Genomic DNA, 24,233 nt, shown 5'->3' with positions numbered 1-24,233 from the left:
TTCCGTCACCGATTTTCCCGTCTACATCAGGGGAAGTACCGGTTAACTTTAGAGGTTCTGACTTCCCTTCTAATACAGAAAGTTAGTCAAGAAGTTTCCTCTCAAGTAGCTAGGGATATGGCAGCTCTTTCAGGCAAACTGGAATCGCACATGTCTCGTACGGACCAGTCAGTATCAGAGCTGTCAGGGATAGTGAGCCAACATCAGTTAATGATGGCTCAGACAGGTGGAAACCCTCAGCTTTTGTCGATCTTGCCTAATGCGGCCAATCTACCTCCCTTTGAAGCAGGCAATCCGTGGCGTTTAGCTTTTGGGCTGTTTTTGCGTGATGGTAAGCTCACTATCGAAGGGTGCGGGACACGCCCGTTAGAAGATTTTGAGTTTCACCCGACAGATTTGCAATCTCCTTTCTTAGGCTATGCAAGGTTGACTAAGGAAGCTCTTGTAAGGGAAGATAAGGTTCCGGCTGAGACTCTTATCTTTCCAAGAGAAGCGGCTCAGTCAGCTTGGCTTAGGATTATGAAGGAGATGGAGTGTGTCAACACTAAGATCACTCCATTTAAAGGGAAATACACCACTTTCATTATCCCAAAAGATTACCCGCTGCCTTGCACCACGAAGATCGCCGAGCTGACCCTGAAAGCTGCGGAACGAAGACAAGCCTCTTCCACAATTGAAAGAGACAGACTTGACGTCTTTGTTGATGCCCGAAGATCCTACATACTGGCATCAAACTCCGGAAACGTTCCAGAAAGGGAAGTTGGAAACAGATTGTGCTTCGACACAATTTAATGAGAGACTCCTTAACTACCTGAGCATCTCATAAGGCCGAGTTTGAAGCAAGGTGTAGGCTGAGTCGGTCCCTTCACTCAGTCACTTCTGCAGAGATGATTGCTTCCACCTATCCGACTGCTCCGGAATTTCAGGTCCTTACCAAGTCATTGTTAGGCACATTTCACACGACTTGTTTAATTTCGCTGTGGCGCGAAGAGCCTGCCGGAAGTTTGTCCTAAGACCAGCAACGATCAGACATGAGCCTAATAAGCTCATTAGATCTTCATATGGGGACCTTTCCTCTTTCCGGAGGATTTAGTAGCTCAGGTTACTCAAGAGGCAGTGAGAGCCAATCAATCACTGGCAACCAGATGGGCTCTTAAGTTCAAGCGTCCAGCAGATCCTTCCCTGGCAGGCGGTCAGAAGGCCAGAAGCCAAAGAAGTTTCAACAGAGAAGGTGAATTTCAAAGATCTCCTGCGGTGAAACCACCTTCCACTTCCATGCCTCCGCCAACAACAATCATACATGTGGGTACAAACACCAGCAACCACAGTCTAATCAACCCTTACTTCCATCACCGGCCTACAACCAGACTTATGAGGCTCATACTTCCTTTCAGAGGTATGCTCCTAGAGGAACTAGAGGACGTGGTACCTCCAGACGGGTCGGCGGAGGAGGGGAAGGCTCGCAAGAGCAGACCCTACAGAGGAGGTAGAGGTTCAAGACCAGCTGCCAACCAATGAGACAGCCAAGGTAGGTGGGAGATTAGCTCTATTCAAGCGCAGGTGGACATTCAACACCTGGGCACACAGTGTCATATCAAAAGGTCTGGGATGGAGGTGGAAGAAGGGACCACCTCCCCCATACAAGTTTTTTCAAGACCGGACACCAGATCTAGTAGCTTTCACTCAGGAACTACTCCAGAAAAGGGCAATAAAAAGAGTCAGGAACATCAAATTTCAAGGCAGACTATTTTCAGTCCCCAAGAAGGGCACAGACAAGAGGAGGGTGATTCTAGATCTTTCACGGCTCAATTCCAGTATAGTATGCGACAAGTTTCGCATGCTAACCGTGACCCAAGTGAGAACCTTACTTCCCCGTGGAGCCGTCACCACCTCTATAGATCTTACCGATGCTTATTATCAGTGCCCATAGCAAGGAACTTGTCCCCTTACCTAGGGTTCAGGTTAGGAAGAGAAGCTTACTCCTTCCGAGTCATGCCGTTCGGCTCCAATATTGCTCCCAGGATTTTCACCAAGTTGGCGGACGTGGTAGTCCAAGAACTTCGGAGTCAGGGAATTCTATTGGCTGCATACCTGGACGATTGGATAATTTGGGCTTCCAACAAAGAGCAATGTCTGGATCAACCCACAAAGTCATGAGATTTCTAGAACATTTAGGTTTTCAGATAAATCTTCAAAAGTCAAGACTAGTCCCCAGCTCCAAGTTCCAATGGTTGGGACTACAGTGGGACCTCCAGACACACAGGTTTTCAGTTCCTTGGGAGAAGTGCAAAGAGATTGCGAAGCACAAGCAGTTTATAGAAACAAACTAGCATCGAGACGGGCCCAGGAAAGGATTCTAGGCTCCCTACAGTTTGTAGCAGTGACCCAACCGGTACTGAAAGCAGACTAAAAGACTTCAACAGAATTTGGAGAAGTCGAGCCAATATAGGCTTAGAGACAAGTTATCAAGAATTCCCCAGCTCTTACGCAAGAGTCTAAAACCTTGGTCTACAGCCAAGAGTTTAGCAAAGACAGTACCACTTCAGTATCCTCAACCGGATCTGGTGGTTCATACAGACGCATCCCAAAGCGGATGGGAGGCCATTCCCCTACTCAAAAGTTTCAGGGAAAATGGTCCAAGTCCTTCCAAAGATTCCATATAAATGTGTTAGAAGCCATGGCAGTTTTCCTTACTCTCAAAAGAATGAATCCAAAGAAAGGAATACATATCAGATTAGTCCTCGACAGTGCAGTAATTGTTCACTGCATCAACAGAAGGGGCTCCAAGTCCAAGTTCGTAAATCATGTGATGATTGCGATCTTCTCTCGAGCACAGAAACGTCGCTGGCACCTATCAGCCACACATCTAGCAGGAGCCAGGAACGTAGTGGCAGATGCTCTGTCAAGGACATCCCCATTGGAGTCGGAATGGACACTGGACGCACAGTCGTTTCAATGGGTGTCCAAGCAGGTCCCGGGTCTCCAAGTGGACCTTTTTGCCACGGAGTCAAATCATCATCTTCGATGCTATGTGGCTCCCAACCTGGACCCTCTGGCATTTGCCACAGACGCATTGTCGCTGGATTGGAATCTTTGGAAGAAAATTTATTTATTTCCACCGGTCAATCTCCTGATGGAAGTCCTTCACAAGCTCAGGACATATCGAGGGAAAGTAGCCTTGATAGCCCCCTGGTGGCCGAAGAGCAACTGGTTCCCTCTAATACTGGAATTGAAGCTCCGTCCCAGACGGATCCCCAATCCAATACTGTCACAAATAGTACAAACCAAGAAAGTATACGCTTCCTCAAACAGTCTGCAAGCCCTAACTTTATGGAGTTTATGAAGATGGCAGCTCTCATGATTCTGGAATTGATCCGGAAAATATTACATTCCTGGAATCGGATATAAAAGAGATTCTAACTCTTAGACAGCTATGACTCTGCTCTTAAGAGGTTGGTTAAATTTGTGAAAGAAAAGGAAGTGCAGGTTATGACAACCAATCTAGCAATTTCATTTTTTAAAGAATTGTTTGATCAAGGCTTAGCTCCTGGTACTATTACGACTATGAAATCTGCCCTTAAAAAGATTTTCCTGGTAGGGTTTGGGATAGATTTAACTAGTTCCTATTTCTCCTCTATCCCTAGAGCTTGCGCAAGGCTGAGACCTATACATAGGCCTCAGTCTGTTTCCTGGTCTCTAAATGAAGTTTTGAGACTGGCCTCCAGTATTGATAATGAATCCTGTCAGTATTTAACCCTACTTAGGAAAACTCTATTTTTATTAAGTTTAGCCTCAGGAGCAAGAATTTCTGAACTGTCGGCCTTGTATAGAGATCCAGGCCATATAGATTTCCAACCTAATGGTAATGTTTTACTTTCACCAGACAAAACCTTCTTAGCCAAAATGAAAGTCCACAAGATAGATGGACTCCTTGGTCAATAGTTCTTCTCCCTCAAGACGCTTCTCTCTGTCCAGTTCAATCTCTCAAATCTTATTTAGATAGAACGTCATTTAAGTCCTCAGGCCCCTTATTCATGAGAGAAAAAGGAGGAACAATTACTATGAGAGGTATCAAAACACAAATTCTTTACTTTATTAAACAGGCAGATCCTGACTCATTTCCCCTGGTTCATGATGTCCGGGGCAATTGCTACCTCTATTAACTATTTTCAGCATATGAATTTGAAGGTTTGAAAAAGTACACTGGGTGGAAATCTTCGACAGTTTTCAAACGCCACTACCTTAAATCTCTTAATGCACTTAAGTTCCCTGCCGTGGCTGCAGGAAGTATTGTAGTTCCTGAAAACTCTTAACTTCCTCTTTCTTTGACACCTTTTTTTATTTCCCACTTGCCTGCCTCACCTAGTTGTTCCAACCCTGCTTTCCTCTCCCTCGGGCCTTCAACAGGCACGGGTGGGGAGTTTTGTATTAGCTTGTTTTAAGAGATCCTTTGGTACCAAGTACTGCTGTATTGTTATAATTTTGTATTACCTTTAGACTTTACAGGTGAACTCCTGTAGCTGTACATAAAATTCATTTTTGAATTCTCTCATTTTGTTAAGTTGAGAAAGGTCTTTTGTTAACAATACAAGTTTTTTTTTTTTTTTTTTTTTTTTTTTTTTTTTTTAAATATTGGGGTTTATATATATTAAAATTCTTTTTTATATTTAAATGGTTTAGTTCTCCTTCCTTGTTACAGTATTTTCTTTATTTTCAGCTTGCCCCATTTCTCTGGTACGATTTCACCGGTGACACGGCTTGAGCCAAAAAAAAAGGGATTTTGACGGAGGAAAAATCTATTTTTGGGTGAGGAGCCGTGTCGCCCGGTGAACCCACCCCTTAGTAATGTATTGATCTCCCACCCGGTGGTGGTACAAGCTGAGGGTTGCTAACTCTAGATGTTGTAGATGGCGCTCGGGAGGAGGGTGTTGGTTGCGGGGAGGCGGCCTGTATAACGGCACCTCGTATGTTGGGGATTGTTGACGAGGATCGTTCTGTGGGGTTGAAGGAAACGTGGCTGTATTACTCGCCCCTGGTTTATACACGACATTTTTATTTTACAAAAGTGCTCGCCTGAGGGTAGTAACCTCAGTCAGTCCCTTTGGTTTATTCTCTAGTATATTTAGCATTAGTTTTATATATTAGAAATGGCTAACGAGACATTTCACCGGGCGACACGGCTCCTCACCAAAAATAGATTTTTCCTCCGTCAAATCCCTTAAGAAGTCCTCTTCAAAGACTGCAACAAAAAAGTGCAGAGACAGTCCTCCATGCACCCGTGGGTGCCAGACTCCAGCTCTTTTGGGAGAACTGGAATCAAAAAGGGGTGGAATGTTGGATTGTTTAGGTATTAAAGGTATGATAGTACTTGATACCATTCAAAGAGAAACCACTACTGGTGAACACTCTGATCGCATTAACTGCTTACTCTGTAGGATCGGAAAAATTCTTAGCCCTTGTGGAAGAAGTATCACCATTACTGAAGAAAGGGGCAATAGAAAGAGTAGAGGATGTTCTACAACCGACTATTTGTAGTCCCGAAAGCCACAGGAGGATAGAGACCAGTCCTTGATGTGAGCGCTCTGAATTTTCCATAGAAAAGACAAAATTCAAAATGGAAACACCAGTCTGTTCTAGCAGCCATCAATCAGGGGGATTGGATGATTGCCCTGGGTATGCAAGACGCATATTTCCATGTGCCGATTCATCCTTCGTCAAGAAAATTCCTGAGATTTGTTTATCAGAAACAGAAATGCATGGAGGACCTTCAAAAGACCCTGGAATTGACCCAAAACTGAGGATTTGTTGATAAATCTTCAGAAATCATAGCTGACCCCCATCTCAGAGGATTCTCTATTTGAGGATTCAGATAGATTCTCAGACTTTTAGGGCCTGAAAACAGTCAATCATTTTTTATCAATCCAGAGGTGCTCTGCAAATTTTTGGATGAGTGCTGGGCACTCTTTCTTCAATAGATCAGTTCGTCAGGCTGGGGAGGTTACATATTAGAACCCTTCAGTACTTTCTGAAGATCAGCTGGGACAGAAAGACCCAACCAGACTCGTTCATGTTCCCAGTGACAAATGAGATCAAAGAAGACCTAAGATGGTAGCAATTGAAGGAAGGTCTGAGACATCTGAACCCAGACCTAAGCTGCTTCTCTGACGTTTTGGATGCAGGTTGGGGAGCGTACCTGGGAGACTCAGATATGTCAGGAACTTGGTCTCGGGAGGAAAGCAAATCCTGTATGAACAACAGAGAATTGAGAGTAATTCATTTAGGTCTTAGGTCTTTTTCACTTCCAAGAGGAGATAAGGGGCAAAGTGATAGTGGTGCATTTTGGCAAAACCATGCCACTAGTGATATAAGTTTACAAGGGGTAATGCACTCTTTCTATGTCTTTGAAATGGCAAGAGCTCTTCTTCTTTGGTCAGATCAGAATGGGACAAGGTTAGTTACCCATTTTATTTCGGGGAAATTAAATGTATTGGCGGATGGACTGGGTCGAAACCATCAGGTCCTTCCAGCAGAGTGGACTTTGGACCTTCAAGTATGCAAAGGCCTGTGGAAGTTGTGTGGGGGGACTGTTTCTGGATCTATCTATTTACCACATTCAGAAATCACTGCCTTCCTCTGTTCTGCTCCCCTTTTCCAGATCCTAGAGCTTGGGCGACAGACGCTCTCCCGTTCAGCATGATAAGGGATGCTCTGAGCATGTCAGGATGACTATTAGCTCCCTATTGGCTGCAAAAAGAATGGCTTGCAGATCTACTAGCCCTATTAGTAGACTACTCAAGACTTCTTCCCACAATTCCAAAGCTTCCCAGACAGCCCCACTTCAGGGGGTTTTGCCAAAACCTGTCTACTCTGGCCCTGACAGGTTTTCGACTGTCATAATTCCTTCAATGGAAGAGATTTTCAAAGTCAGTGTCTCAAGCTGTTGCCAGTAGCAGACGACAATCTTCTAGCAAAGTATACCAGGCAAAGTATTCCATCTTTAGACTTTGGTGCAGAAGAAATAACATCTCTTCTAAAATGACACTGATTCAGATACACCAGATTTCCTCATGAATCTAAGATCATCTAGTTGTCTGTCATCGTCAACAATTAGGGGCTCTAGATTGATGCTGAGTTCCGTCTTTTGCCACAGAAGCCTAGACATTATGTCAAATCAGGACATTTCAGACCCCATGAAGTCTTTCGACTCCTCTTAACCCAGGACAGAACAGACAGTTTACTGGAGTCTAGACATAGTCTTTAAGTGGATTTCATGACCACAGTTTGAACGTCTTCACTCAACTTCCATGAGACTTAACCAGGAAGACTCTGTTCCTCATGGCTCTTGTGACAGCTAAGATGATTAGCGAACTCCATGCCTTGGACAAAAGGGTGGGTTTTCACAGGGAGATGCGGTGTGCTCACTTATGTTAGGGTTTCTGCAAAAAACAAATTACCTTCAAGACCATGGCAATTTGTCAGATATGGTAGGCACAGAAGATGAGAGAGCGCTGTCCTGTGAGAGGCCTTAGGTATTATCTCCACAGGACTGACAAGATCAGGGGCCCGATGAGCAACTTTTGGCGCTCAGTGAAGAACCCTGTCCAGACCTTTATCAAAGAATGCTCTCTCTTTCTTCTAAGGAGATCTTATTTAGGAGTCATATTTACAGATCGGAGAGGATTCTTATCCTAACTTGAAAGTGAAGGCTCATGAAGTAAGAGTAATGGCGACCTCCTTAGCCTTCAAGCATAACTTCGTCTCTGGCTTCTATCCTGCAAACAACTTAGTGGAGGTGTAAGTCTGGGTTTGCGATGCATTATTTAAAAGACGTTGAAACTGCTTATGACAATTGTAAAACTTTGGGACCCTTGTCAGTAGCTGGTACGATAGTGGTGGACGAAGTGTAAGGGACACATACTATAGTCCTCCTGAGTACAGCTCCTAGAAACTTTGGTTTATTTCAGGAGTCTCTACTTGTTTTTTAAATGAGGTGATGGAATTTTGTTTTTGATGACTAGGTATTATATTTGGATATTGTTTTCATAAAGTTGAACCTTGGGCAGGAGCTAGTTTTTAATCCCTGTAACTGGTTGGAATTTTGAATTGGTGTTTAACTTGTTTCAAAATTTTCCGAGTGAATGGAATATTCCTCAGCTGGAGAGTTATTGTGTCTGTAGAGGTGTCTTATAGCCATACCGTTGCACCACTACGGGTCGAGAAGAGCTCTCAGAGGCAGTACCTACTTGAATTCAGGTGCTCTATCTCCAGGTAAGGAACAATGAGCATTTATTGATGCTTTCATGAAAAATGGATATTTAATGTATTTTATTACTAACATTATGTCCATAAATCTCCATGACCCATCAATGTGGGATACAGCAATGTAATTACCAAGTAAGTTACTCTAATAAAAATGATATTTAACATATTAAAATGAAGTTTTATTAGTACTTACCCAGTAATTGCAAGTAGAGCCCACCCTTCTCCCCTCACATGGACATGTTTTGGGGGTGAAACAAATTGAGTTCTTTTCATGAAGTTCCTCTCCTTCCCAGAAAGTCGGTGGAGCCTAGTCGCCTACTTGATGTAAGAAGAGTATTATCTCAAATTTTGCAATTCAAGCTGCCTTCTACGTAGAAACTACAGCAATGTAATTACTGGGTAAGTAGTAATAAAACTTTGTTTTATTATGAAAATACTATATTTATACACATGCTACAACTTATTACAATACCAAATTTTGAGAAGGTAAATATAAAGGTATAATTTGTAATAGGTCACTTGAAGTTGTTAATGAGCAAGTTGTTAGCATTTTCACTCTTGCCTTTGAGATTGAGGATCCACTTGGATTAAAATAATATTTGCTTGCTTTTGCTCATAAGATGTTGCAAATATGTTTTATTTGGTACATGGATACTGTATATCCTCCCTAGAGCTTTAGGTGGCAGCATAGCATATAATTTCATTGGTACAAACCTCATTCATTCCTTGCCCTACACACCATCAGTCATTGACTTTGGTAATTGTGATGCTAGATAGTTATTGCAGTCAGTCAGTGTACTGATGTCCTCTCTACAGGTAATTCAACTTACTTTCCCAATGATCCTATATTGTTGTGTGCCAAATGCCAGATCACTGCAGTTGGTTCCATTTAGCCATTTCAGTTAATTAAGTGGTATGGTCTAAACTTTCTAATATTATAATGGAATTGAAGCTTTCACCCTAGGTTTGCATGCCAAGGGACACTAGATACTTTTGAATTTATAGTTTTTGGTTTCTAATTCCTTTTCTTTTGTCTCCCTCAGTCTGTGTCTGAGATGTTTGAACAGTTGATAAAGACTAACTTTTCATCTTATTCTGGGACTCTTCATTGTGGTAAACTGTCTGCCCCTGTTACTTTATCGCCACCACCACAGGTAAGAATCTTTTTACAAGGTAATTTGGTTTCTAATTCATCTTTTTCCTTCTTAAATTTTTTGATCATATTCATGAAGCTAGATTTTAAAGTAATGGTTAATTATAATGGGGGACTTGTGTGTACTTTTGTGCTTGTGAATTGCTTGCTGTTCTAAACATTGACTTATCTTTACATGTTGCAGTATATGTGTGCCCAGTTAAGCTCATTAAAACCATACATGTTCATCTTTTCTTGTTACTAATAAGAGGTATGCTTTCCTTCTTGTGCCTTATATGGAGGTTGTTTTATCCTAGACTCAGAAGATTGAAGTAACAAGTAAACTGTGTTTAGTATTTTATAAAATAATCCCTTGTTTGCCTTGGCCAACTTTGACTTTTATGCATTGAAATTTTTGTCATATATGTTTTAGATTGCATTTCTGTACATTAGGATTATCAGTAATGATGATTCTGAAAACTGTAAGTGGTTGTAAGTTTTTCTTGATGCTAGTGACACTCTCTATGGATCAGTTATTTCACATTTATCACCAAAACTGAAATACCCCTTTAACGCCAATTGGACATATTAAACGTTGACATAAATTGTCTGTCGGGTGCCAATTGGACGTATGGTACGTCGATAAAAAAAGTTTTTTTTTAAATTCTCAGAAAAATACTTATAGGCATACCAGGCAAAAACTTTTGAATCATGTGCCTTGGGGGATGCTGGGAACTCATGGATCAAGGCGTTGTTTTGTTTACAATCGTTAGGCAGGCGGGCAAGCGCGAATTTCTTTCTTATCACACTAAAAAGTATCAGTGACACATCTCAGAAATTATTTTGTCACTTTGACATAATTTTTGCACCATTTTAAATTAGCTGTTACATGGAGTATTATATATGAAAACGTGCGCAATTTTATGTATAATACAACAAAAATATACTCATGATTGTAGCTTTTATCAGTTTTGAAATATTTTTATATAAATAACAATAAGTGCCAAAATTTCAACCTTCGGTCAACTTTGACTCTACCGAAATAGTCAAAAAACGCAATTGTAAGCTAAAACTCTTATATTATAGTAATATTCAATCATTTACCTTCATTTTGCAACAAATTGGAAGTCTCTAGCACGATATTTCGATTTATGGTGAATTTATGGGAAAAACTTTTTCCTTACGTCCGTGCGGTAACTCTTCCGAAAAAATCATAAATTTGTGCGATTGTCCTGATGTTTGCACCATTTTAAATTAGCCGTTACATAAAGTTTTATATATGGAAATGTGCGCAATTTCATGCAAAATACAACTAAAAACAACCCATGGTTGTAGCTTTTATCAGTTTTGAAATATTTTCATATAAATAACGGTAAGTGCCAAAATTTCAACCTTTGGTCAACTTTGACTCTACTGAAATGGTCAAAAAATGGAATTGTAAGCTAAAACTCTTATATTCTAGTAATATTCAATCATTTACCTTCATTTTGCAACAAATTGGAAGTCTCTAGCACAATATTTTGATTTATTGTGAATTTATGAAAAAAAAAAAATTTATGCATTCAACTTACCTGTCAGATATATACTTAGCTATAGACTCCGTCGTCCCCGATAGAAATTCGAATTTCGCGGCACACTCTACAGGTAGGTCAGGTGATCTACCGCCCTGCCGCTGGTGGCGGGAATAGGAATCATTCCCGTTTTCTAAGACAGATTTTCTCTATCGGCCGTGACAGCAACATTGTTGTTGTTACTCCTGATTTGATTTTCGTATTTTTTCATCGCAATTGATCTTCTAAGCCGGTTATTTTGGTGACGTATTGGATCTTTGGTTTGGCATACTCTTTTGTGGACTGTTATTTGGACTTGGTTTTTGGATATTTCTCATAATGTCGGATTCTAGCTTTACGGTTAGAAGACAGTTTGTAAATGAGGGATGCATGGTGAGGCTACCGAAAGCTTCGGTAGATCCTCACACAGTTTGTAAGGGGTGTAGAATGAATGAATGTTCAATATCTAACACCTGTGATGAATGTGCAGGTTTGAATGAGGAAGAATGGAAGAATTTAAATTCCTATTTAAGGAAATTAGATATGGATAGGGCTAGGAAGGCTTCCTCCAGAAGCGTAAGTAGGTCTCGTTCTAACGAGTCTATTAAAATAACACCTAACCCTAAACCTGTATCTTCTTCCTCTGGTACTAAGACTGCAAATCCAGCAATGGAAATTGCAGATCTTAAAGCTGCACTACAAAGGATGGAACGTAATATGCTGATGTTACTAGGTAAGCACAGTGAGAGTGATTTAAGTGTCCCTAGTGCAGTGGAGGGTGCGTCTGATCGGCTCCATCTCGCTCCCAGGCCTAGACCTCTTCCAAGCTCACAGGCCCAGAGGAGAAGGAATGTCAAAAGCCTTACGGAGGTTATGGAGAATCCCCACCGATCAGGCGTCCCCTCGGCAGATTCTGTGACGACCCGAACTGCCAAGGATCGCTACCGAAAAAGCATCCTAAAAAAGTGTTTTTCGTCGTCAGATTCTTCACCTAATGTAAGGGGCTGGAGCTCTGATGAACTGTCACACCCCTTAAAGAGGAGTTGGAAGGCTCCAACTTTGAATTCAAGCCCTGAACTTTTCTCCGATGGATCTCCATGTGAAAGGAAGAAAAGAAAATTAATTCCTAAACGTAAATCGGAGTCTCCTTCCTCTTCTAGACCTCCCTCACCTAAATCAGGAAAGGAGAAAGAGAATGCGGCTGCGAAAATTCTCCTAAATGTACAGGAGCAGCTTTCCGCTTTAGTAGGAGTTTTCACGAAGGAGACTCCCAGAAAAAAGGACTCTTTCCTTCCGATAAAGAGAACGAAGGGAAGGAAAGAAGAAAAGAATGCGCCAAAAGCGCCAACCTGGTGCAATGCGCCAGAGGCGCCAGATGCGCTAGAAGCTTCATACGAGTCAGAAGAGCCAGAAGCGCCAGAAGCGCCAGATGCGCCAGAAGCGCCAACGTGGCGCAATGCGCCAGAAGCGCCACCCTGCCAAAATGCGCCAGAAGCGCCAGCCTGGTGCAAGGAGCCACGAGCGCCAACCTGGCGCAATGAGCCACAAGTGACAACCAAGAGACGGACTTCTTCCAAAAGACAAGTAAGCCAGGAGGGTTTGTCTAGCTTTCGGAAGGATAAACCTTTACCTGACAGGGAATCTAGGTGCCGCACAGGCGGCCGTAGCCCTTGTCAGGATATGGGTGATTCCGGGGAAAGCGATAGGAGAGGACATCCTTCCTCTGACAGGAGAGAAAGGTGCTGCACAGGCGGCCGTCGCTCTTGCCAGGAGAAGGATAAGGTCGTGTTGCAGGATCAACCTATCTCTCGTAGGGACGCAAGTTGCCGCACAGGCGGTCGTCGTTCTTGTGAGAGTGGAGCAGATGTTGCAAGAGACCCGTCTCCTATTGAAAATAAACAATCCTCTTCGGAAATGGAGTTGGATTTGGAAGAAGTTTTGGACTCGGAAGACCACTCGGCTCCAGGCTTGTCAGATTACAAGACGCTGGCAGCCCTCTTACTTCAAGAGTTTGGAGACTCTTTAAGCCCTACTGCTCCTCCTTCTCCGAGGTCTTTATTTACAAGTACGAAGGTCTCGAAGCCATCATCCTTCGTTAAAATGAAGCCAACCATTTCTATGAATAAGGCTCTCCGATTCGTAGGAAATTGGTTTAAATCCAAGGAGAAGGCGGGGAAGACAGTCTTTGCCTGCCCTCCTTCCAAACTATCAGGAAAGAAGGGAATTTGGTACGAGACGGGCGAATCACTGGGTCTAGCTCTCCCTACCACTGCCGAAGCAGATTTTTCGAATCTGGTGGATTCGTCAAGGAGACAAGCCTTGTCATCTGCAAAAATCACATGGGGGACTTCTGAGATGGACCATCTCCTCAAGGGATTGTTTAATGTCTTAGAAGTTTTTAACTTCTTAGACTGGTCCCTTGGGGTGTTGGCCCAGAAGACTCAAGAGAATGAATCTCTTAGCCCAGAAGTCCTTTATAGCGTACTGTCCTGCATGGACAAAGCAGTTCAAGATGGATCAGGAGAGGTGGCCTCGCTGTTTGGAACTGGAATTCTGAAGAAGAGAGTCTTATTTAGCTCCTTTCTGACGAAAGCAGTTACTCCCATTCAGAGGTCATCTCTTCTTTATGCTCCTCTTTCGGACCAATTGTTTCCTGCACAACTAGTTAAGAACATTTCTCATTCTTTGACAGAAAAGGCCACTCCAGATCTCTTGGCCCAATCTGCAAAGAAATCAAGGGCTTCGGTTCCTGTGAAGAGAGAGAATCGTACTCCTCAACAGCCCTTTCGAGGGAGCTCCTCTGCCAGACCCTCCTTTAAGAAGAGAGGAGTACAGAAGAGAGGTAGGTCTTCATTCAGACCTATCAAGAAAGCAAAATGAAACACCAGTCCTTCAAGCACCGGTAGGAGCCAGACTTCGGAAATTTTCCAAAGAATGGACTCTGAGACAGGCAGAAATATGGTCCCTTTCAGTGGTAACGAAGGGATATATGATCCCCTTTCGAGACAGGCCTCCCTTGACAACGAACCCGAGGGAACTGTCAGCCCAATACAGGGACCCTGCCAAGAAAGAAGCATTATTGCAACTTGTAGAACAGATGTTGCAAAAGGAGGCCATCGAAGTGGTTCGGGATCCGCATTCCCGAGGATTCTACAACCGTCTTTTTCTGGTTCCGAAATCCTCGGGAGGGTGGAGACCTGTCCTGGATGTGAGCGCATTGAACCGATTTGTAGAGAACACAAAGTTCTCTATGGAAACATCAAAATCGGTTCTTGCGGCTCTTCGTCCAGGAGATTGGATGGTCTCCTTAGATCTACAAGATGCTTACTTTCATGTCCCCCTGCATCCATCATCGAAGAAATATCTCCGATTCATGATGCAGGGAAAAGTATTCCAATTCAGAGCCCTATGCTTCGGCCTGTCTACGGCCCCTCAAGTATTCACGAGGCTAATGATGAATGTTGCGAGATGGCTACATCTAGAAGGGGTAAATATATCCCTTTATCTGGACGATTGGCTAATAAGAGCAAAATCGGAACTTCAGTGCTTGAAGGACTTGGAGAAGACTTTGGATTTGACAAAATCTCTGGGACTACTTGTGAACCTCGAGAAATCACAATTGATCCCCAGACAGAACATAGTCTATCTGGGGATACAGATGGATTCTCGGGGTTTTCGGGCTTTTCCATCTCAAGAGAGAATTGCTCGAGGCTTAGAAAAAATCTCGAACTTCTTAGGGAAAGAACGGACCTCAGTGAGGGAATGGCTCAGTCTGCTGGGCACCCTTTCCTCGTTAGAGCAGTTCATTTCCCTAGGGAGATTAAATCTCAGACCTCTGCAATTTTATCTCAAACAAATGTGGAGTCAAAAGACAGGAGACTTGTCAGACTGTTTTCCCATTCAACAGGGGATAAAATCTGACCTGAAGTGGTGGTTAACCCCATTAACAAAGAACGAAGGGGTGTCCCTCTTGATTCGGAACCCTCACCGAGTGTTGTTTTCCGATGCCTCGGAAACAGGTTGGGGAGCAACACTGGGTCCAAAGGAGGTGGCAGGTACCTGGACCAAACAACAGACTACACTGCACATCAATGTGAAGGGACTCCTGGCGATTCATCTAGCCCTGGAATACTTCGAAGCGGAAGTCAGAGGAGTGGTAGTTCAAGTCAATTCCGACAATACCACAGCTCTGGCTTACATCCGGAATCAAGGGGGCACTCACTCTTTCTCACTGAACGAAATAGCGAGAGATCTATTAACCTGGACAGAGGAACGGGGCATTATTCTGCGGACAAGGTTTGTTCAAGGAGTAAAAAACCTAAGGGCAGACAGGTTGAGCAGAAAGAACCAGGTACTCCCGACAGAGTGGATGCTCCACTCAGAAGTCTGCAGACAAATGTGGTCCCTCTGGGGAAGACCCCAGATCGACCTGTTTGCCACGTTCCTCTCCAGGAAGATAGACAACTTCTGCTCGCTAGAAGAAGATCCCAGAGCCACGGCGATCGATGCTTTCCTCATGGATTGGTCAGGCATAGACGCCTACGCCTTTCCCCCATTCAAATTGCTGGGGGAAGTACTAAGAAAATTTGTGGCATCGGAGGGAACGAGACGGAGGGAACGAGACTAACTCTAATTGCTCCCTTCTGGCCTTCCCGAATCTGGTTCACAGAGGTACTGGAATGGACGGTGGACTTCCCCAGATCTCTACCAAACAGGACAACCCCACTTCGAGAGGTTCCACAAAAACATCCAAAGTCTCTCCCTGACTGCCTTTCGACTATCGAAAGACTGGTCAGAGCGAGAGGCTTTTCAAAGAAAGTGGCAACTGCAATTGCTAGAGCCCGCAGAGCCTCTACCTTGCGGGTCTACCAATCGAAGTGGGAAGTTTTCCGTAGATGGTGTAGGTCGAAGAAGCTGTCCTCTTCCAATACCTCTGTAACCGAAATCGCGGATTTTCTCCTCTTCTTAAGAGAAGAGTCCAAATTGGCCGTATCCACTATCAAGGGATATAAGAGCATGCTCTCAGCTGTTTTTAGAAACAGAGGGCTGAATCTTGAAAATAATAAGGATCTTCATGATCTCATCAGGTCTTTCGAGACTAAGAAATTGAGATCTTCTATTCCCCCGAGTTGGAACCTTGACGTAGTCCTAAAATTCTTGATTTCGGACAGGTTCGAGCCTCTAGATAAAATCTCATTCAGAGATCTTACTAGTAAAGGCATATTCCTGTTGGCTCTCGCAACTGCTAAGAGGATCAGTGAATTGCATGCTTTGGACTCTCGGGTGGGATTTAAAAAAGACTCGGCTGTCATTTCTTTCCAGGATCTATTCCTAGCAAAGAATGAAAACCCTTCTAAACCTTGGCCTAGAAGTTTTGAAGTCAAGGGACTCTCTTCTCTGGTAGGTAGAGAGTTGGATCGGTCCCTTTGCCCAGTCAGGACCTTAAAATTCTATTTAAAAAAGAAGACACAGCTTCAGGGATGTCGACAAAGTCTTTGGTGTTCGGTAAGAAACCCCAAGAGACCTATGTCAAAGAACGCACTGGCGTTCTTTGTCAGAAATGTGATTACCGAAGCTCACAGGAATTGCCAAGAGAACTCTTTAAAGCTGCTGAGAGTAAAAGCTCACGAAGTCCGGGCTGTGGCAACTTCCCTTTCTTTTACAAAAAATATGTCCATGAGAAACATTTTAGCAGCAACTTATTGGAGGTGCAATTCAGTATTTGCATCCCACTATTTAAAGGATGTTAGAGTAACATATGATAAATGTTTTTCTCTTGGACCTTATGTATCAGCGGATACTATGCTGGGAAATGGAGCAGATGCTGATCCTTAATTTTGTTTTTATGTTTTTAATAATTATTTTTAATATTGTTGTTGAGTTGTGGGTTGCTTGAAAGGATGTTCGGGGATGACTCCTTTCAATCTTAGTACTAACCCCTGTCAGGATCAGGTGATCGGGATTAGTGTCGTGCTCTATGATCATGCCAATAGGCAAGGTGTTTTGTCATGTTAGTGGATAGGACCCCATTGACAAAGATCCTAAGGTTCTGAAGCGTAAGTGGGTAAGACCCCTATAACAGACCATCAAGAACTCTTAGCATGAGGTCACTACCTCGCTGAGGCTCTTGAAGCGATACAGGCTCCTAGGCAGTAGCCATGAAGTCTTTCGCTAACACAGGTAGGAATCAAGGTTTTTTAATTTTATTACCTACAACATATGTTGTTTCCTGTCTATTTCAGTAAATTAGCTGTCTCTTACCCTCCGCCAAAGGTGCCAATCAGCTAAGTATATATCTGACAGGTAAGTTGAATGCATAAAAATGTTATTGTCATGATACAATAAAGTTTTATGCATACTTACCTGGCAGATATATACGGTGTATGGCTCACCCGACCTCCCCTCAGGAGACAGGTGGAAGAGAAAATCTGTCTTAGAAAACGGGAATGATTCCTATTCCCGCCACCAGCGGCGGGGCGGTAGATCACCTGACCTACCTGTAGAGTGTGCCGCGAAATTCGAATTTCTATCGGGGACGACGGAGTCTATAGCTAAGTATATATCTTTCAGGTAAGTATGCATAAAACTTTATTGTATCATGACAATAACATTTTTCCTTACGTCTGCGTGGTAACTCTTCCGAAAAAAATCAGAAATTTTTTCGTTCGATTGTCGTAATGTTTGCACCATTTTGAATTAGCCGTTACATAAAGTTTTATATATGAAAATGTGCACAATTTCATGTAGAATCAAACTAAAAATAATTGAAGGTTGTAGCTTTTCTCATTTTCGAAATATTTGCATATAAATCACGATAAATAGAATAAAACCACGTTCGGTCAACTTTGACTCTACCGAAATGGTCAAAAAACGCAATTGTAAGCTAAAACTCTAATAGTCTAGTAATATTCAGTCATTTATCTTCATTTTGAAACAAATTGGAAGTCTCTAGGACAATATTTAGGTTTATGGTGAATTAAAAAAAAAAAAACTTTCCTTCCCTCCGTCCGCGGATTCTCCGCCACAAATCTCTGAAATGCGTACGTCGCATTCTCGTAATATTTGCTCCGTTTCATATTAGGCGTTTCATAGAGTTTTATATATGAAAATGTGTGAAATTTCATGTAGAATACAAAAAAAATTAATTGAAGGTTGTAGCTTTTCTCGTTTTTGAAATATTTGCATATAAATAAAAATATATACAAAAAATCGACATTCGGTCAAATTTAACTCGTCCGAAATGGTCAAAAACTGCAATTGTAAGTTAAAACTCTTACAGTATAGTAATATTCAATCATTTATCTTCATTTTGAAACAAATTGGAACTCTCTAGAACAATATTTAGATTTATGGTGAATTTTTGAAAAAACATTTTTTTACGTCCGCACGTTAAAAATTCATGCATCATTATGTGATAATATTTTCTCTGTGTTGCTTTGATCGTTTTACAATGTGTTATATACCAAAATGATCACAATTTAGTGTACAATACAACGAAAAAAAAATTAACTCATTAGCTTTAACCATTTTGCTCACAGCGTGATTTGAATACAATTATATATGAAATTTTGTTTTTGCGCTATCATATATCGCATTATTTATATATATGATCATGATATTTTTTTTCATTTCTGATGGTTGCATACTAAACTTCAGGCATTGACAAAAAAAGGAGCCAAAATGATCTCTTAATCTTGAAAAGTAAGCGTGCAGTGATTTTTTGACAAAAATATTTTTTCCACTTCGGCGCTCACTCCGAGACCCCCTCGGCATACGGGAGACGATTTTTATTATACCCCTTCGGCGTTAAAGGGATACATAAGCAACTATGATTGAAATTTTTCACGCTTTCAAGTTGTTTCATGGAAATGCCAAAACATAGAAAAATCCATAGTTTTAGAGTCGCTGAAATTAATAGTGACACCACTGATGCCCTTCAAGTTCAGTCCTGATTGGAAGGGGGTGGTAAGGGGTAGGACGAGTAGTGCAAAAACAACTGAAAATGACAGATATTAGTTTCTAATCCAACAGTTTTTGCATTTGTTGAAATGAATAGTGACACTCCTGATGTCCGCTAAGTCCAAGTTCATCCCGAATTGGGGAAGGGGTTGACATGTAAAAATAGTAATAGAAAATGACAGATATTTGTGTCTAATCTGTACTTTTCAAGGTTGATGAGATGAATAGTGACACTCCCAAAGCCCTTTCAGTCCAAGTTCAGCCCCAATGGGAAGGAGTGTAAAGGAGTTGAAAGGTGGTGACATTTAAAAATTGCTAAAAATCAGGGAAGGGTCTGATCCAGGATATGATTATGGTACCGAGTAGGCTTCGGGCAGGTGGGGCATGTGCGGGGATGGGTAATGATTGGCTGTTAGCTGTGGGGTCAAAAAGGCTATAACTGTTAAGCAGTCAAAATGAAAGGAGGTGCAGAAAGTTGCTTGGGGGGAAGTACTCATTAGTGGTGGGAAGCACACTGATGTGACGCTGAGTTAGGAAAAAAACAAAATAGTCTCTCCTCATTTTTCCATCTCTCTCTTCCCTCAACCCCATCCTTCTTTTCCCCTCTCTGCTTCCTTCCAGGAAATTTTTGCTCATCTCCAGTATGTTCAATTGGCTCCAATTGGAGTTTTGGACCCAATTCCAGTTGGCATAATTCATATTGCAAGGGTTAAGGCTGGGCCAGTTTGTCAGTCCCAATCACCAAAAACGACCCAAATGAGCAAAGATAGACTGAAACAGGCCTAATTCCGTGAAAGTGGCATAACTTAACCTTCATTAAAACTAAATTTATCCTTAACCTAACCTCACCTAGCCTAAACTTAACCTCACATAACCTAATATTAACCTAACCTCATCTACCTTAACCTAAACCCATCCTTATTCAATGATAATTGGAGCAGAGAGAAAAAAAATCTAAATGGCCATAATAACCTAACCTCAGCAAAAAAACAATTCTAAATTCCATAAAAATGGCCTAACGACACCACCTATGTATCATCAGAAAAACTAAGTGTAGTTGCCATGGATTTCCTTGTTTAAAGATTTTGGGTAAGTTCGACAATGTTTACATATTTTTATTTTTCTGTTTACCACAAATATTTACAATATATATGGTACAGGCAGTCCCCGGGGTACTTTGGAGGTTCTGTTCCAATGCCACACATTGATCTGGAAAATGACGTAACTTGGAACATCGGAAGAAACATGTATAAAAATGAGAAATAAAGTAATGAAAGTCCTACCTTTATTCCTCTGGGTGTAGTGTACAGTATATATTTTGCTTGCATTCTGATGTGGTGTGCATCCTAAAATCTCTAAATTGAATTTATGTTGTAGCTGTATGTATTTTTACCGTTCAGTTGCAGTATGAGACGACGGCATAACCTCGGAACAATATAACCCAGGGACTGCCTATATCACTGTCTCTTGGAGAGGATTAGTATGGCTCATTCATGATTTCTGTGTATCCTCCAATTTTGTCCTGCTGATTGAGGAACCCTCACATATTTCTGGTTATATATTAGTATATTAGACTTCATATTCACAGATGTTCCAACTATCGCCGGTCCAAGGTCTGTGAGTGTATAGGCACACCTGACCATTGAGCCACTTGAGATGGACATATCTATTAATCAGTATATTCCTAATGCCACTACTGGAAAAATGGTCTGGCTGAAATCTAGGGCCAATTGGGATCACATAATTAAAGCTTATCAGGCACTTAATGTTTCAGATGCTACATCAGATCCAGGTCCCAGAAAGAACTTAATATAATAATAATAAATATGTTAGTGATTGATATGGCATCCTCTTAGGTCCAATGACAGTCAAGAACTTGAAGGTTTTGTTTGAAGAGACAAGAGACTCCCCATTAGTGGAGGTAGCACAAATTTTATCTTTACATTATTATAATAAGTGGTTCAGTTTGACCACAGAGCCCTGTTGCTGTTCTCCAAAGCTTACCCAAAAGACTTGTCTTAAATTAGAATTGGATGTAGACAAAGATAAAGTTAAATAAGTTGAACAGCTATGTGAGAAGAGACCAAAGAGAACAGTTAAAAACTATAAGGCAGCAAGGATTGCAGCTGGCCCTGAAATAATGCCGCAGTGAACAATTATTAGTGATACAGTGTGCTATGCAAGGTACACTGTAAGTAATACGCTACAGTTTCTAGCTTTCATACGTTTACACGTGCATATACTGTTTCAGTTCTTGGTTTGCCCACCCAGTCAACTGCATGGGTTGTGGTTAAGGTTATAGATTTATATCGAGCAAAAATTTTTTAAAAGTTTGAGTTTTGGCCTGATATTCCAACTTCTGTATGAATGGGATGTTTCTGTTTTAATCATTTTAAGTGTTAAGTTTTATTTATACAGCAAGTTACAAATGCTGTACTATTAACATATTATGTATTGTACCATGGATAAGATGGCTGTATTGAGTGTTATGTCTGCCATAGCATGTTCTGTGGTGACCTTAAGTATTTGTCCCCTGGAAGTTGGCTGAACCTAGTTGTGATGAGTTAATGAAGTATTGTACTAATTAAAATTGTTGACTTCCAGCCGTACTGTCGTCATCATGATTTTGAGGTCATGCGAGTAAGTGTAGATTCTGCTATACATGTTTTGGGCTTCCTGAACACAGGTGATGTGTCCTCACCACCTGCATTCTCACGGCATCTAGTTCTCCCTCTTTCAGCCAAAGGTAAGTAATCACCAATATGCACTATGTTCATTTAAGATTTTTATACTTATGTTGTAAGGACAAAATTATCATAGAGTTTGTGTATGTTACCCTCACATATACTGCAAGCCATGAAATGTTAATGTTCATTTGCTGCTCGTGATATTATCATCAAATAACTTGACCAATAAAAATTCATTGATTGGATAAACTGAAAATGTTGAAGGTTATTATAAAAATTTCAATTCAAGTCTTGATATAAAAAATAGGTGAGGATAGAAATATTTGTTTGGTATCTTATTGTCCTTCCATTTTTATTGGGTGTATTATTCTGCAAGGCATACTTCATGTTGTTATTTTTATGATTTTTCTGTTTAGGAGACATGGTTATGTTACCAAAGACAGATGCTGGGAGTGATGATGAAGGAGGAGGTAATGATGAAGGAAAGATTCCATCATTTTGTGTTTTATTACATGGAGGTTTAAAGGTAAGACAAGATTTTTGTAGAGAGATCATCTTGAGTTTAGTAGACATCTCATTTATCAGGAAGTGTAGTACTACTCCAAACCCATTTAACCATTTGTTGTGTCTTTTGTATAGAAAGATGATTTAGAAATGGCTGAATGTATTATTCAGGTATAGCTTACGGCAATTACCACAAAACTTTTTCTTTCCCTTTCAGCGGGAGAATATGGTTGCCCTTTGTCAGGTTGGAGAAAATTGGTTTGGTATTTTGTATTCTTGGGCAGACAACAAGAAAAAGTCGAATTTGATGCTTTCTATATTTGTACCTGGTGAGTTTAATTTGTGTGCTGGCTGCCAAGTCATTCTTCTTTCATGTGTTAATAATGTAGTACAGTGGTATCCCATTTGTTGAACGTTCTGTGTTTCAAACGAAATTTTGAACAAATTTTGTATCGTTTGTCAAACAAATTCTCATACTTCTAACCAACCGATTATCTTGTTTATATTACTTGTATTTGATGGCCTATTGCGTCCTATAAGAAAAACTGTAGTAACATGTTTTTTCATTTACTATAGTTTAATGATAACCATATTTGACATAATAAATAAAAGAATACGTAAAGCATTTCAATATAAAATTTAGCATAAAAATATGCAAAATCGTACATCACCATGGTGACGTCATGCACAGCTGACTTGAGACTGGAGACTGAATGAGGGAGCTTTGATATGTTGAGGAGAGAAGAAGAGGAGACAGTTAAAATATTACTGTATTTATGTAAAAGCAATAATGATTCACATTAAAAAATGGAATTTCACAATAAATTTAACATAATAATAAAATATGAAAACAATCAAATGCAATATGGAAACAACAAAAAACAAAAGTTAATTGAGCCAGTGTTCGGTGTGCCGAGTGAGACAGTATTGTTAACCATGTTCAACAAAATACTAAATGAAAGAATAAGCTTTTCCACAATAAAATTAGCATAATTGATTAACAAAATCATTTGTCATTGCGGCAATGCACAGCTAACTTGAGATAGAGGGAGGTAGCGTTTATATTTTTGACATAGAGACAATAGAGAGGAGACGGAAGATGGGGTCTGCTTCCTACTGACTTACCAGCTGGGCTGGGATGATTACTTGCCTGTTTTTTTCAATTACTCTCAATTTGCCAAAGTCACTTCATTTAGTTATGGTAATACCTATCTAGTGACAATTGTTTTTACGATTTTTACCTCTGTGAAAGTAACTCAGCTCCACAATAAACACACTGGCATTGCATTCAGCATCTGCATGTCTTCGATTGTTTGCTTAAAGGACTTACACAATGATTGTTTGCTTAAAGGTCTTACTTGTGAAAAGTTATTTAATCTCTCTTTCCCTTTCTTGCATCCTTTACTTATTACGTATTTGTTTGCAAAATCTTCATGTTTAATTTAAATTCTGCCATTTCCCAATAGTAAGTTGGTGGATTTTGGGATAATTAATCTCCTTCATGCACTTGGATATAGGATATAAGTGTAAACACATCAACATTCATGCACATTGATTACTCTCTCTCTCTCTCTCTCTCACTTACACACACACACACACACACACACACACACACACACACACACACACTATCAATTCCTTTGATTATCCTTGTAAAATGTGAATAAAATTGATTTTATAAGTTGTCCAAAGTTTGATTCCCCGCTCTGCCAACGTGGAATCGGAGGAATTTATTTCTGTTGATTAGAAATTCATTTCTCGATATAATGTGGTTTGGATCCCATAATAACCTGTAGGTCCCGTTAACCAATTGGTTCCTAGCCACGTAAAAACATCTAATCCTTCGGGCCAGCCCTAGGAGAGCTGTTAGTCAGCTTAGTGGTCTTGGTAAACTAAGATATACTTAACTTCCTCAAAGGGTTTCCATCTCTCTTTCCTCCACCCCCCAGCCAGCTGTGTGCCAGTTTCATCAAACAGTTTGTAAATTATACACAAAAACAATTTCTTCCAAAAATTTTACATCATATAACATACCATTTTATTACTTTACACTCTTAATTTAACTTTTGAACACATTAATAAAAAAATTGTGAAAAGGGGGACTTTTTGGGTTGGCTGGAATGAATTATCCTGATTCCT

At 41.0% G+C, this 24,233-nt stretch overlaps 1 protein-coding gene across 3 annotated transcripts in view; it reads left to right on the top strand.

Moving 5' to 3' along the window:
- Positions 1-24,233, top strand: part of LOC135196987 (integrator complex subunit 14-like) — a 102,978-nt gene that overhangs the window by 56,782 nt on the left and 21,963 nt on the right. For all 3 annotated transcript variants that reach the window (XM_064223868.1, XM_064223867.1, XM_064223866.1), the window contains exons 6-9: positions 9,306-9,416; positions 21,508-21,649; positions 22,007-22,116; positions 22,312-22,423. In XM_064223868.1, coding sequence (XP_064079938.1) covers positions 9,306-9,416; positions 21,508-21,649; positions 22,007-22,116; positions 22,312-22,423 — 475 coding nt within the window. The remainder of the gene's footprint in view (positions 1-9,305; positions 9,417-21,507; positions 21,650-22,006; positions 22,117-22,311; positions 22,424-24,233) is intronic.

Source organism: Macrobrachium nipponense, chromosome 18, assembly GCF_015104395.2.
Source record: "Macrobrachium nipponense isolate FS-2020 chromosome 18, ASM1510439v2, whole genome shotgun sequence".
NCBI classification, from domain to species: Eukaryota; Metazoa; Arthropoda; class Malacostraca; order Decapoda; family Palaemonidae; genus Macrobrachium; species Macrobrachium nipponense.
This window is presented reverse-complemented; position numbering and strand designations above follow the sequence as displayed.